The 16,342-nt window shown below is 38.2% G+C and overlaps 1 protein-coding gene across 3 annotated transcripts in view; it reads right to left on the bottom strand.

Moving 5' to 3' along the window:
• ap3b1a (adaptor related protein complex 3 subunit beta 1a) overlaps nt 1-15,352 on the bottom strand; it is a 52,787-nt gene extending 37,435 nt beyond the window's left edge. The window contains exons 1-9 of one of the 3 annotated variants that reach the window (XM_060890372.1): nt 10,028-10,045; nt 9,466-9,575; nt 6,685-6,760; nt 6,326-6,400; nt 2,680-2,775; nt 2,329-2,489; nt 1,764-1,830; nt 712-894; nt 83-238 (exon numbers count right to left, since the gene is read on the bottom strand). In XM_060890372.1, coding sequence (XP_060746355.1) covers nt 83-238; nt 712-894; nt 1,764-1,830; nt 2,329-2,489; nt 2,680-2,775; nt 6,326-6,400; nt 6,685-6,760; nt 9,466-9,575; nt 10,028-10,030 — 927 coding nt within the window. In that variant the 5' untranslated portion in view covers nt 10,031-10,045. Of the gene's footprint in view, nt 1-82; nt 239-711; nt 895-1,763; nt 1,831-2,328; nt 2,490-2,679; nt 2,776-6,325; nt 6,401-6,684; nt 6,761-9,465; nt 9,675-10,027; nt 10,046-15,050 lie in introns of those variants that run through there. The other 2 variants (XM_060890371.1, XM_060890370.1) reach the window with 2 other exon arrangements.
• Between the last annotated feature and the right edge of the window lie 990 nt (nt 15,353-16,342).

Below are 16,342 nucleotides of genomic sequence, written 5' to 3' on the forward strand. Positions count from 1 at the left end.
CTAATTATTGTTGATTTTTATATCCGAAATGAACCCTTCCACAAACGTTATACAAGATATGTTTGTGTGCATGTGTACTTACAGCAGTATTTCTGCTCTGCAGTAAAGGTTTGATATTGCGTAACAATAATCTGTGATCTGGATCCATCACGTATGGCTTTTTCTGTGTCACACCATCTCTCTTCTCTTCATCCGAATCATAGAATGTCTTTTCACAGTTTTCATCAAAACCACAGTCCTACAGATGTGTGAACATGCAACAGAACACATTGATTACCAGAGAACGAAACATGTATGTACACGATTGCAAGATGGCAATAATTGCCAGATGTGATGCATATTGTATTAAACTGCCATTATTTAAATTTGACTTTGCCCAGACAGGCCGTTGACGCTGTTTTTTTAAAGCAGGAATGACGGCCTAAATGACAGCCCATAGTAAGGGTACTAATGGCTTCAATGTAATAATCTTTTGCTAGAAACATTTGTGGACTGAACACAGACAAGCAGTGTGATACAAACAGTGAAACATACCAGCGCTTTTAGATTTAAAAAAAAAAAAAAAAAAAAAAAATGCAGCTCTGTTGAACACCATTTATCCAATCAAATTAGTGGACCAGAACCAGTTGTACAAGTAGAGCATAATCCATGTCATAATCACATCATAAAAGTAAAGGCAATTATCAGAGTAATCAAATTTAATAGTTGCACCTCTCTCCATGGGCTGATGAACTGGGTGCGGGCGTAGCGGGTGAGCATGTTGATGATCACCACCTGTCCCCATTCCTCCACATCAATTAGAAGGTTGCACAGCTTCCGGTAATTCTTATGGATCAGATCAATCCGCTCTGGACACACTTCTTCAAATGCCATCACCACGTTCCCTGCTACCAGCTACAACACAAAGAAAATCATTCCTGTTTATCAGCTGTTACGCTTTGCTACACAAATGACATCACAAACTAAGAGATATTACCTGATATTTTATTATGGCTTAGGCTTCAGAAATGTGTGTGCACAGTACAGTATATGAAATATGAGACATCTTACTTTTGCTCAACTAAACTCAATTTTGAATAACAACCCTGATCCAATTCCAGTTCTTACTTAACATTAAAACATACACCCTGGTTCATGGTCAATCGAACAGTGCAAAGATGACCAATCATGGACAAGAATGTTTTAGGCTTGTCTCCACATATGATAAGGTTTTGTCTTTGCCATATTCAAAATATTAATTTATGAAGTGTTTTGTGGATAAGCCAACCTTAATTTTTTTTTTTTACCTCTTTAATAATAATAATTCACGTCTCCAACTCTATATTTTAACTGCATATGATCCCATTGCTGAATCAAGAATTATAAGAATGAATCTTATTTCCTATTTCGATCGGTCTCTCATGCCAAGAATCGAATCTGTTTATTCCATTGCTCCTACAAAATCTTTTACATTCAGTTTTTTGAATACTTGTTGCTACACACATATAAAGACTATTTGCTTTGCATGTTCAAAATAGAAAAATAAATGTCTTGTATGGCATAGGTTTAAAGACAATTAAAAGCATCTGGTGATATTAAATTAATGCTCTTCTAGACGCATTTAAATGAACCTATAAAATCTACTGGATTTTATAATAGCTTTTGCCACCCCAATTTTGCTAGCGTGAAATATCATCTTAGTTACCATACATGAGCCTAATGTTTATACTAAATCACTTTTTATTTGTTTCGAGTGATTAAAGTAGGTGACGTGTCAAACAGACCGTGCTTTTGTCTTTTAGTAGTTTCTCAATCACTTCAATCAGGTGCTCCTTCTGGTCAGGATCCAGACTGTGTAAGGTATGAGAGCAAACAACAACATAAAAAGATTCTGGTTGTACTAACATGAAAAAAAAATGATCATGCAACATTTATTTGGGTGGAAGCATGAACAAAATGTTCGTACAGAGACCAGAAAAGGAAAGAAAAGGAAAGTGATACAAAGTGAGACTGATTGATAAGTACTTAGAAAACGTGAGACATGGTAAATGTCACATTAATGCTCATAATACAAACTTTAAAGATGCCACACAACCCAAATTACAGACATTTATGCCTGGCTATTATTCATCTTAACTTATAAACTTGTGTGGTCTTATTCATTTATAGTTATTTAATAATAAAGATTATGATGTTGCATCTAAAATCTAAAAGTCAGGATGACTTTTTGTTAACTCTTAACTAAAAATATATGTTATGCTAGTAACTTAATACTACACATTTATTTTTATTTTTCCCTTTACTAAAAGGGATATGCATGTCTGCGTGCATATGCAGGGGTGTGTGTACCTGTACAGCTTCTGTATGGCATGAGCAGCTGTTTTCCTGACATAAGGTGAAAGGTCAGAGGCAGCCTCTTTGATGGCCAACATCATAATGGGCACAATGATTGGCACACGAATGCTGGAGAGAACCCGTAGGGCACTGGCCCTAATCAACTGGTTTGGATCCTGTACACACACACACACACACACACACACACACACACACACACACACACACACACACACACACACACACACACACACACACACACACACACACACACACACAGTTTAGGTAACAAAATTGCAAATCTATCTGAATTGCTCAGCCTTAAACCATTCTGGGAATGTGGGAATAAAAATCAGAGGGCTTTACCTTGAGAGCACGCTGAAAGGTGCTGATGGACAGGAGGGCAAGATCCTGCTGTTCTTCTGCATACCTGACCAAGTACACGTAAACCAGCTTTTTCAGCTGAAAGACACACAGATATACGCAAATTTTTGCAATAAAACATGACTCATTTCACAAATGTGCCCTTTAAGAAATATCTGAACTATTATGGATGCTGATTTCAAGACAACGAGCTCTGCTCTCATTAGGTCAAGTTAGGAGCTGATTTTCTATGACAGTGAGCTCGGCACTTATTGAACTACTTGAGACATGAAATTACTGCATGCAAATATAAAATGTTATTAGGTGCAACAGTATGAGTGACCTCTCATCCTGTTCCAGCTGAAAAATTACACTCTCAAAGTGTGCCAAAGCATATATACACAATCAAGTTAAAGCAACCTTAAAACAAAACACAGTGCAAGACATGAGACCGTGACCACAGACTACACTACAGGATCTCACAAAAGTTAGTACACCTCTCACATTTTAGCAACCATTTTAGTATATCTTCTCAAGGGACAATGCTATAGAAACATAATTTGGATATATTTTAGGATATTTAATGTGCTGCATGTATAATAGTACCAAGAAAACTGTGTCTTGCCTACAGTCAAGCATAGTGGTGGTAGCATCATGGTCTGCATGAGTGCTGCTGGTACTGCGGAGCTGCGCTTCATTGAGAGAAACATGTACTGTGACATTCTAAAGCAGAACATGATGCCTGTCAGACTGTAAAAGCTTTTAACGAATAGAGACTATTTGGACCTGACAATTGTTTACTGGTAGAAGACCACAGCATTACATTGCTTCACATGATGTTTGCCCTACGTTAAAATATATTTCATCAAGTTTGTTCATACATTTGTTTTTACATGCTCAATCATCAATTGTGACTACTCAAGTGAGGGTATGAGTTCAGGAGTGTTTTTAAAAAATAAATAAAATAAAAAAAGACAAAGACGTGAGCACACGCACACATGCACAGAGGTCAGGGGAGAATCAATTCCCTTAATGGACATGTGTAAGTTGTTGAGGATCAATTGCTGTAGTTGCAGCATCTATGGGTGCCTAATATGTATATATGCATTTTTACGCACGTCCTACTGTCTAGATACTTCTTGTTCTGCTCCTTGGTTTTCAGATGTGCTGCGCAACAATCGAAGAGAGTTAAGATCATCAGAGAGAAAGTGGAAGAAATCACAACTTGATGCAGATCTTGATTCTTACCGAACACTTCTTGCCAAGTTCTCCTCAGATGTGACTTCTGCCAAGACTTGAAAAAGCTTGAAGCATCCTCACATGACCCTCGTAAATTCCACAACATCATCTCTTCTCTGCTCAACCCCCCGGCTCCACCTCCTTCATCCTCCCTGACTGCAGAAGACTTTGCTTCTTTCTACCAGGAGAAGATTGAGGAAATCTGCCGGACCTTCACTTCAGCCCAGACTGCACTTACACCTCAGAGTATGGATTCCCCTACACCTTTGTAACTGTAGCAGCAAAAGAGATTTTACAACTCATCCAGTCTTGCAATCCTACCACCTGCCCATTGGATCCACTCCCTTCCACTATGCTCCAGACCATCTCGCAAGACCTTTTCCAGACCATCTCGCAAGACCTTCTGCCCTTCATTTCCACTATCGTCAATAGATCCATAGCATCTGGTCAGGTACCAACTACTTTCAAGAGAGCAAGGGTTATTCCCATCCTAAAGAAACCTGCTCTGGATACATCAGACATCAGTAACTACAGACCGGTATCACTTCTCTCGTTTCTTTCAAAAATTCTTGAACGCATTGTCTATAATCAACTGTCTGTCTATCTCTCACAGAACAACCTCCAAGACCCCAACCAGTCTGGCTTTAAAGCAGCTCATTCCACAGAGACAGCCCTTTTGGATGTCTCTGAGAAACTACATGCTGCTAGATCAGCCAAACTGTCATCCGTCCTTATCCTCCTTGACCTTTTAGCAGCGTTTGATACGGTCAACCACAAGACTCTCTTATCCACCCTCAGGAGTCTTGGGATTTGCGGAACAGCTTGGGAATAGTTTGCTTCCTACCTGGAAGGACGCTCATATCAGATAACATGGAGGGGAGTGACATCTGCTCCACACAGACTCTCCACTGGCATCCCACAGGGCTCAGTACATGGTCCTCTTCTTTTCTCCCTGTATACTCACTCTCTTGGTGAAGTTATTTCCTTACATGGGTTCTCTTTCCACTGCTATGCTGATGATACACAACTTATCCTCTCTTTCCCACCCTCAGATGCCACAGCTTCTGACCGGATCTCAGCATGTCTGGAAGAAATTTCATCATGGATGACTGCTCATCAGTTAAAGCTCAATCCTAGCAAAACTGAACTGCTGTTCATCCCAGGTGATTCATCCCCAGGTCATGATCTTGCTATATCCTTGCACAACGATCTGATCTCCCCTTCAGCCACAGCTCGCAACCTTAGGGTAACCATGGACAATCAACTGTCCTTTTCCTCTCATGTTGCTAATGTGACTCGCTCATGTCGGTTTCTTCTCTACAACATTAGAAGGATTCGGCCATTTCTGTCCACACAGGCTGCTCAGGTACTTGTTCAGTCTCTTGTCATTTCTAGACTGGATTACTGCAATGCACTGCTGGCAGGTCTACCTATGAACGCAATCCGTCCTCTGCAAATGATCCAAAATGCAGCTGCCCGGCTTGTTTTCAACCTGCCAAAGTTCTCGCATACCACCCCACTGCTGCAATCCCTCCACTGGCTTCCGGTAGCTGCACACATCAGATTCAAAACACTGATGCTGGCCTACAAAGCCAAAAATGGACCAGCACCCTCTTACTGTACCTCAAAGCCCTCATCACTCCTCACACTGCACCCCACACCCTCCGATCTACCAGCACTGCTCGACTGGTTCCACCATCTCTCAGGGTAAGAGGCAAGTATACTACAAGACTCTTCTCTGTTCTGGAGCCAAGGTGGTGGAACGAACTTCCCCTAGAGGTCCGGACAGCTGAGTCACTGGCTATTTTCAAGCGGCGGTTGAAGACCTACTTATTCAGGAAACACTTCAACTAGCACTTCTTTCCTTATCTTTTGCATTTAAAAAAAAAAAAAAAAAAACCACCTTTCACACTTTTTCATTGTAACTTTGAACAAATGTTTTAAACTCATGGTATCTTAAATATGTAACTTAGTGAGCCAGCATTAATGTATCCAATGTTAGAGATTTAAGCACTTATGTACGTCGCTCTGGATAAGGGCGTCTGCCAAATGCTGTAAATGTAAATACGTGTTGGTGTATCTGTATACAGGCGATAGTAGTGCAGAGTTCAGCACACAGCTAGCAAGAAGAATGTGGAAATAAAATGACCAAATCCCCAGCCTTCAAATAACTAAATGCTCCTTTTATTTTGTTTCTCTCTCTGGGTTCTCCCTTTAATTAATACAATTCTTTATAAAGCAGCGTTTTCGGTCCTTAGACATGGGTCAACATACTTTGAACAAAGCTAAAATTATTACACGTGTAGGTTTCAGTGAAGATTATATATTAACAGTTTGTTAATTGTAACACAATATACAAAGACGTTTTCATGAAATAAAGATATCGGAAGATATTCAGTGCTGCTCTTACCTCAAGGTTCTTGCTTGCAACATTTTTCACTACAGCAGGGAACAGTTCTGATGCATTTTTCCCCTTTGCTATTAGCTAAAGAAAAAAAAGGCAATCTTTATATACACAGACACACAGATCTGGAAAGGCAAAATCTCTCCAGAAATATGGAACGCCAGCATGTAATCTGGATAATCTGATTGCAAATGTGTGGTAAATTAACTATTTTAATGACAATACCTTATTGCCATTTAAATAAACCACCTAGGCTGTTATCACAAAGGTTTCTTGCCACCATACACACAGAAATAAATGTGCAAGTTACATAGAAAAACTTACATAATGTCACTTTTCATTATGTTCTTTTATTTGTCTCTTACCCCCACCACCCTCTTCATGGCCTCCAGTTTGTGAGACTCCTTGCTGCTCTCCAGCATCTCCTTTAGGTCCTCATTCCTAGAACAGATTCAATTCACCATGATTCAGTCTTGCACTGAAATTCATTCTGACACAAAACAAATGCTCTCACACACTTCCTTTCATAGACAGATTCATTTCACACTGATTCGCCCAGCTCTGATTCATCAGACACAGCTGATTCGCTTCAGGCTTGGATTTAATCAAGCAGACTACATGCTGCAGGACCCAACACACACAGCCATGCTGACACAGTGCCCCATGCAAACTGCAGCCATTTCTCAATTTTTTTTTTAAACGAATTATTAAATAAATAAATAATAACCAGCCAATCTCAGAGAGCAGAATGTTGCACAAGTGTACAATCAATTTAGCCAGAAAAAATGAGAAAGATATTAGATTCATTTATCTGAGGTGCATACTCTCCCAGTCTTTTCCCCTCATCCCTTTCATCTGTATCTGATTGCTAAATGCAATTCCAAAAACCTAGGCTAATTCCCAGCATAGTCAGATACCATAAGACATTTAACATGACATGCAACATCGAACAGAAAGGCTTGCTTCATCAGTAGAGCATGATGCTAGCTTAGAGTATTAATACCTTTTGATTATTAGACAATTATTTAAAAAAAAATAACTAACTTTAAATAAATAATAAAAAATGTAAAAAATGTCTGCAGTTCATCTAACCTATTTTACTAAATTGCTAGAAATGAAATACAAATTGACTTGCAGTATTTGTTCAAGATGGCATAAGGTGAAAAGAAATTGTCACAGTGAAACCCACTATTGTAGCTCATTTGGAAAGGGACATGGTTACGGCATCAAAGCCTATGTCTATATCGCCATCTAGTGGAATAACATGCTTTCACTTCAATTACATTCCTTTAGGACAGGGGTCGGCAACCTTAAACACCCAAAGAGCCATTTGGACCCGTTTCCCACAGGAAAAAAAAAAACAAAAAAAAACACAGGGAGCCACAAAACCCATTTGACATCTACAATGAAGATAACACTGCATATATCGTTTTTTTACCATTATGGAAAGTATAGAAAAAACTAGTGTGTTGCATTTATGAAATCAATGAACTGCTACCGAGTAAACGAAATTTTATTTCTGCAAGCAAACAAAAATATTTTGAACAGTTTGAACTAACCTTAACAAAAAAGATGCTGGGTCGAAGGTTACTTTCACATAAAATGTTCAATGTCTAATTGAGTCCTCTTTGTATTCATGACATCAAAATTTTAACACTTAAGTAAACTTAGCCGCATATTCACAGATTGGAGTTTCCCCGAGTCAATAACTCCTGAGCTAAACGCTCTTATTACACAAATAACACCTCTTTTTTAAATCGTAGTAATGTAGAGAGGCAGCTACAACCCAATTTTCCTCAAAATCATCTTTCCTCCACGTTGGACAAAATACACAAGTCTCTATGTGCAAACAGCTGAGAAACAGATTCCAAGGGAAAAAGTGCAAAAACCCGAAAAGCGAATACAAAAAAACAGTCAATAACTTCACTGTAATACACTGTGAAGTTATTGATTTTTTTTATTATGAAAAATCATAAAAAGTTATACAAAAAGACATTTCTCCCAAATAAGTGTTGTAGTACAACTACTGTATCAGGACATCAGTGATGTGTGAGCTGAATTTGGTGACAGTACAGTGTATTACAGTGAAGTTATTGACTGGTTTTGTATTCGCTTTTCGAGTTTTGCACTTTGCAGACGGTCCCTTGGAATCTGTCTCAGGTGTTCGCACATGGAGACTTGTGTATTTTGTCCACCGTGGAGGAAAGCTGATTTTGAGAAAAACAAAATATGCGCATGTTTTGAGCGACAAAAAAATTAAACACGGTTTATTTTAATGTTACAAGAGCATAATCTTAGAATTTCATTTTTTTTTAAACTAACTAACTAAAATAAAATACATTTAAATTAAATATTTATTTTCCAAATCTACAGGGAGCTGCAGCAGTGGTATGAAAGAGCCACTTGCGGCTCCAGAGCCGTGGGTTGCCGACCCCTGCTTTAGGATCACAGAAAATAAAAACTCATTTGGTGGACTAAACCTTTATTCACAAGGACTGTTCACAATCCTGGTCTGAACTGCAGCTGAACTCCAGTCCAGTGAAATAAAAAGCATTGGATTACTTACAATGAGGCAAGCAAATGCAATGCTGTGTTAGTATTTGGCCAGAATAACAGGCTGATGTGCGAGTACTAAAGCTGTTCAAGCATATTCTCTGCTGATTATAATATGATGCACTAGTGGAACATTTTCAAAAATGACAAATAAACCTATATTTTGAGCAGATCATGAGGAAATTTTGTTAACATAATCTAAGATACTTAGCAATAGGTTAATTCCACAACTCCCTCTGACATTTAGCCATGACTGAATGCTGAAACTGAGAACACAAATTAAGTGAACGTCATGAACACCGTGTTAAATTCTGCATAGCTCGCATGCATAGGCGCTGTTGCGTTCATTTGTATACAAAGCATTGTGGTTCCCCAATTAAGTAAGAAATTAATGCAACATCCTTACTAATTCATGTATTATAATAAAAAGTAATAAAGCACCGTTGGATCTATTATTAAAAACAGTTCCATTTTATCACAAAAATCTTACAGAAACATTAATCAAAGAAATCCATAGCAGTACTATAAACAGTGCAAAAGCTTTAGAATGAAAGTAGCCTAAAAGTGCACAAATGCATTGTGAGATTTAATACCCTGTGGTTTCTGCCTCTAGACATCCTCTGCGATGGCAGCGGAGAGTGTGTTCCTCAAGACTGAAGTCTGATCTCAGCGTAAGCTGCAAATTCTCTGCAGAAACCAGCACCTTGCGCACAGCACACTGTGCTTCAGAGTAGAGTCCAGACAAACCACCATTCATCTTATCCATAAATCCACACCATCCAGTGAATATGTCCAGTTTCAAAACCTAATGTTTTAATCTACTTAAAGCTTTACTTATACATTTTGCTTTGAACTCCAGTCATAATTATTGATCAGACAGAAGAGAATGGAAGTGAATTCCCTGCAATAACTTAAGACAAGGTGGCATCCATAAAAAGTAACTTAGTCACAATTAAATTCCCTCATAGCAAAGAACATGTGATAGATTTTTAAATCCCAAACAAGTTATTATTAAACCAATAGTCAAAATGACAAAATACGCTCTATATAAAGAGCAGTTCTCTCCAAGCCATGCAGTGTCTGTTGCTATTCTTCTACCCTATGTACTAGAAACAGAATAGCATTTATAGAGAAGCGCTACATCAGATCAGGTACCATGTGAGCTGGGAGAACTCTGGAATGTGTCCATCACTCCTTATCAAATTCGTACGATGGTGTGGAGACACAATCAGTCAAGAATTCGGTCAAATTCCTTATCAAACAGTGCTTCTTTTAAAGCATGTAGTCCAGATCCAAATCTCCACAAAATTACACCAACTGTGTACAGACAATGAGCAGACTGGAACATGTTAACTATTAACTCTGCTCACTCTTCCCTTTAAAAAAAAAAAAATCTACCATCCTTAAGAGTTAGCGTCCAATTAAACCAAAGAGAGTCAAAAACAAGCAAAATAAAACTGCAAAGAAGGTGAACACTGTGCTGGAATCATGATTTTTTTATGCAACAGTCTCAGCCCTTTCAGACTCTGGACACTTTCTCCTCCCTTTAACAGGATGTATGGGTGCTCTTATCAACACTAGATAAACAGAGAGCTGGAACGACACTTTCCTCTTCAACACAATGGTCAATGTACTGACTGAGTTTGCCTGCAGATTATTGACCACAGCATTAGTACAAGTCCATATACAGAAAGGGTAATGAGTCCAATGCTAAGTTTAATTATTATTAATAATTATTATTAATTATCATTTCTCTGAAGTGAAATAAAGGAAAGACGCACTTACATCCAAAACTGTTTTTCCTATAAACTGAAGACAATTTAGATTGAGATCTAAACCTATTTAAAACAATAACAGTCATATTTCAGTTTTTATTTCATTCGGATATTTATATTTAGATGTACAACAGACCAACCAATTTTTAGGTGAGGAAAAAGATGCCTCAATATATCAACCCACTGACGCATTCTTTTATTTGTGACCCGCCCAATTAGCGAGAAATAAGGAGAAGAAGAACTGGACTGTTGTCCAGTGGCCCAAAGTCCTCTTTTCAGATGAGAGCAAGTTTTGTATTTCAAAACAAGGTCCTAGAGACTATAGGAAGGGTGGAGAAGCTCATAGCCCAAGTTAATTGAAGTCCAGTGTTAAATTTCCAGTCTATGATGATTTGGGGTGCAATGTCATCTGCTGGTGTTGGTCCACTGTGTTTTTTTGAAAACCAAAGTCACTGCACCCATTTACCAAGAAATTTTAGAGCACCTCATTCTTCCTTCTGCTGACCAGGATAAAGTTGTTCATGCTTTCCTTTTTCATGTAATGGCAAACTGCTGACAGGATGAGAGAGAGAAACAAGAAAGACCCAAAGCATACCACCTTCTTAGGGAGACAAATTAAGGCCATTGGATGACACTTCAAAACGCAGATGGACAATGACCCGAAACATAGACTGAAAGCAACCAAAGTCAATTTTTTCAGGGTGACAGGGTGTATTAGAGGCCACTGCCATTACGGTAAACTGTTGCCATGATCAGGTGTACTTGGACCTGCAATGTTTAGATAGGTGATATCTATCAAACAACCACAAGACTGCCAGGACCCAAGGCTTCCCAGCAGGACATTGCCAAACATCACACTTCCTCTGCTAGCTTGCCTGACACATGTACCTGGCCATTGACTTGGTGTAAAAACAAACCTGATTCATCAGACAAGGTCACTTCTTTCCATTGCTCTATGGACCAGTTCTGATGCTCACTTGTCCATTGTATGTGCTTTCAGTGGTGACCATGAGCACTCTGACCATTCTGTGGACATGCAGCCACATATACAACAAGCTGTGATGCACTGTGTGTTCTGACATATTTCTATCAAAGCCAGCATTAACTTTTCTGCAATGTGTGCAGCAGTAACTCTTCTGTGGGATCAGAAGAGACTGGCTAGCCTTCCTTCTCCTCGCCCATCAATGAGGTTTGAGCACCCATGACCCTGCATTGGTTCACCATCACTTGCAGCGTAATATATCACACCTCCCCAGCAGGTACCATTTTATTTAGATTAATGTTATTCACAATCCTATTCATTTATTCTATATCACTTCATTCATTTATATATGTTATGGTTGATCGATGTATATGAAGAAAAGATTTATTGAAGATAAGCCTCATGATGATAATTTAATGAGTACAGTTACAGATTTAAAGACTCAGATTTATGGACTAGGTTGAAAGATAAACTCGAATATTTCGTACAATCAACCCCAAAAGATGCCAGAAGATGGTAAAAATGCAGAGCAAATCAAAAGCAACCTGTAAAAGGTGAGACACAGGCAAGAAAAGACCTAGTAAATTAGTAAAGAAAATTTACTTTTACTTCATTCCAGTTTGTTTAATGGTCATTTATGTTTATAAATTGTTGAAGGTTAAGGTTTAATTTCAAGGGTCCAGCAGTGGCTGCTCTGAGAAACTCTTGACCCTCGCATCTATAGTCCACCTTCATCCACCGAGATAAATATAAGCCATGTGAACATTAGACAAATAATTTTCCTTTTATTCCTTCAGAATCATTTTAAAATCCACCAACCACCTGAGCATATTATTACAGCTCCCCTATACTCCTTAAACCGAAAGTGTGGAATTTCTCTACTCAAGTTTCTGTTGTTATTAGGCAAATGGATCTAAACCGTTCATTGCCATACCTTTCAATGAAAAAATATTGCAATTAGGGAAAAATCAATATGGCGCAATCATAAACCAGCCTTTGAAGGGTTTATCATAAAAACAAAATCTATTTTACATAGTGTATGTGTCTTTATTGATTCTCACTGACAGTCAAGAATTACACAATACAATACTGCTGAACACACTTAAGCCAACTCTTTTACTCCTATTACACTACACTTTATCTTTTGACACCATCGCAGACAAAACACCGCTTATCACATTTGTACAGTGCTACAGTTTCCATTTCCACATCTCCACAACAGTGGACAGTGTACATTATCACTTCGCACGCTGCATATTTTTAGTGCAAAGCATAATGAATTAGGCAGAAAATAAAAAAGAAATCCACCAACACTGATTCTGTGAAAGCCTGTGGTATCCCAGACATTCCACAGGTTTAAAAAAAAAAAGGACACCTAGGTGCAAACAGCTAACACTGAGTAAACCTAGCACAGCATTAGCAAATCTGAGCCCTGATGTAGGGCAGCGGCCAACATTAACCATACTAATCTCTTACTACACCCTACTGGCCATACACGTTAAAAGCAAAAGAACAACTGCAATGATTGATATAAATGTTCAGCAGATGTTCAGCAATAACTCCGTCTAGGGTGTATCCTGCCTTGATGCCCAATGACGCCTGAGATAGGCACAGGCTCCCCGTGACCCAAGAATAGTTTGGATAAGCGGTAGAAAATGAATGAATAAATGTTCAGCAATACACAAACAAAAATAATGACATTTTAAATAAAAAAGAAGCCCTATTTAATGGCCTCTTTTGTGGTATCAGAGGCGTGGCCAAGTGAGAAGGTGGAGAGAATTCACTAGTTGCATGTCCACATGTGAGGATGCACATGTAAGTGTCTGCCTTCATGCTTGCATGTAACAGTAGTTTGTTCACTAGGGGACAGCATCACATGTTTCAAACCAGACTTTACAAGAAACAGAAAATGAAAAAAGAGCCTTCTTGGAGCCAAAAACAAAGGAGCATTTTGTTTTGATGTGTGCTGTGGAAACAATCTTTGCACAATCAATTATAAACCAAGTGAGTTTTCTCCAATTAGAATTTCTGAAGCATTTTTACTCATCTGTATTAAGCAATATAAAGTGCTTCATGTATTTTTAATCCTAGTGATTATAGAATAATGGAAAAAGTTGAAGGTAATACTGACAAATTGCATATCCAAAATTCGTACTGCTGGATTATATTCTCCCTGTGTTTGCGTGAGCTTCCTGCGGTGTTTTCTAGTTTTCTTCCTCTGTCGAAAATTATGCTGGCATGCAGAGGGGCTACAACTTATGAGTGCATGAATATGTGTATTAAGGTGCACTGTGATGAACTTATATCATATCTGGTGTGAATTTTTATTTTCCACCTTAATTTTCCCAGGATAGGTTGTGACCCTGATCAGAAAAAAGCAGTTACTGAAGATGGATGGATGAATGTATTGAAAAAATACCCATGTTCTGTCACCTGCTTTGTGTCTTTACTGTGAGTTTTTAGGGGGGAACTAGGTAACATTTTAAGTATCCTCAGCCTATGGATGCAATGCATGAAATTATGTTTACAAATGTAAAGTGTAAGTAGACAGTGGCAGAGAGCTTTTTCAAGAGTGACAAAGTTATCTCATTCATACAACTCAAACAACTGCGTTATGAGCATAAAACCATGACGTAAAAATAAATATATAAATAAATCAGTAAGTAAGGCCTGAAGGCTGACTGACATGCACATCATAGCATCTCTGCTCACAACACATGTTAAATCTGATCATTATACATGTAATACATAACAGTTCAGCCAAAATGCACTTGGCTGAATATAGCTTTTAGCTTCTTTAAATTTTGCCTGAATGCCTTTAATTTCACATTAAAGCTAGGACCAGCTTCATCGTATCTTTGCCATGGCCCAAGAAATGTCCTTAAAGAACCTCATACAGTATATGGTTTCCTCAGATACTGTGCAGGGTGTTTTGTTCAATCCCCCTACAGATTAATTACTGGGATTTTTACATAGCCCATAACTAAATATTAATGAAGATTAAAACACAATTAAAACGAAAATCATACGTGAACAATGAGTTATGAGTCAGATAACCAGATATCATACAGATTTACAACATAATCTGATGTGGGGGAAAAAACGGATCTAATATCTGTTTACACACAAGTCTGTATTAAACCTGTTTAAAATGTCTTCTTATATCGAAAAATACACTTAATTTTAACGCTGATACAACGACCTTCCTGAACAAAAACGCACGTCTCTTATTTACAGATACAGAAAAAAATATATTAGTTCTCTGTAATCATCGCCATTTTCCATTTTAAAAACAGCGACTTTAAGCCGTCGTCCCTTCCGCGCATGCGCGTCAGACGTGTATACGCGGCAGCAACTGGGTACACGCGCGCACACACAAACCGTGATATAAAATAAAGTTAGTATTTGTATGTTAGCTTACTTTTTAAAGTCGCTGGTGAAGAGACCAAAGCTGGTGGTCGGAGTGGTTTCCTGACCAACTTCTACGCCTGTGTCCGTTCCTCCTTGGTCATTGTACGACAAACTGTTGGCCGACATTCCTAACATTTAGCTTTGAAGCTATAAGCAGTTTGAAAGTTTGAAAGAAAAAAAAAATAGTAACAATTTTGATTTGGTTATATTTCTTTTTAAAGCCAGTTTAAAAGATAGGAATAATTTTAAAAAAAAATCCCTTTCTCGGAGTGTTTTCTGTGCCTTCTACACACAACCGGATGTGTGAGTTGCAGAAGTTTAAGTCACATGACAGCCTCGTGACGCTTCTGTTGCTGGCACCTGACCGGTCGTTTACGCTACATTAGAAAAACTCTTCTTTAGTTCAGTTCATATACCAAGAAATGTAAATAACAGATTATCTTCAAACCAGAGGCCTGTTTCAGAAAGGAGGGTCAACCAACTCTGAGTTTAAACTTCAACTCTGAGTTGGGAAACTGAGTTTTCGGTTTCAGAACAGCTGAAAAGAGTTAGTTCTATCAACTCTAAATTGACTGACTCTGTGTTAAGCGCGTGCACCACAACTAAAAAAGCCATTATCAATGGAGCGCAGATATAACGAGTCACCATGGCAACAGCGTCAGACAAAAGAAAAGTCTGCATATTTCTCACCAGCAGAACTGGAAGTGCTTATGCATGAATATGGAGAATATGAACACGTATTGAAAAAAAAGCAACACTGCTGTATAAAACAATAGTGGATTTAACATCAAAATTTAAAAGGTGTATTTAAAAAATATATATACATTTAAAAGGTATATTTTTAATGTAAACTTCTCCCTCTAGTTACACACTTTGTTCAATTCAAGGATAATTCATGCAATTGTATATTGTTTATTTGAAAGCATTAGAAATGCAGTTTCTTGTCTCTCCTTATTGTTCAGGTAATAATATCAGAGGTGAAACCGGAAGAACAGTATTTTATTTTATCAGGAAACAACACAAAAATGGTCAGAAAGCGCTTAAGAGCGAGGCGCACTTTCCTGACCGCTCTGCAAACAGTAGCCTATTAATATGTTCTGCAGCCCCGATGTTATACACAAAACTATAATTCGCAAAGAAACGTAAGGTAACGCAAAGCATCTGCTCGGATGTAAGAGCACGGCCGCGATGGCTGATGTTAGGATGGTTGAGATTATGGATTTTATTGACTGTAAAGAAAAACGGTACCGTTTAAAAATTAAAAAATAAAATAAAAATTCATAGGGATGTGACAAAAATCCA

Source organism: Tachysurus vachellii, chromosome 17 (assembly GCF_030014155.1).
Source record: "Tachysurus vachellii isolate PV-2020 chromosome 17, HZAU_Pvac_v1, whole genome shotgun sequence".
NCBI lineage: Eukaryota > Metazoa > Chordata > Actinopteri > Siluriformes > Bagridae > Tachysurus > Tachysurus vachellii.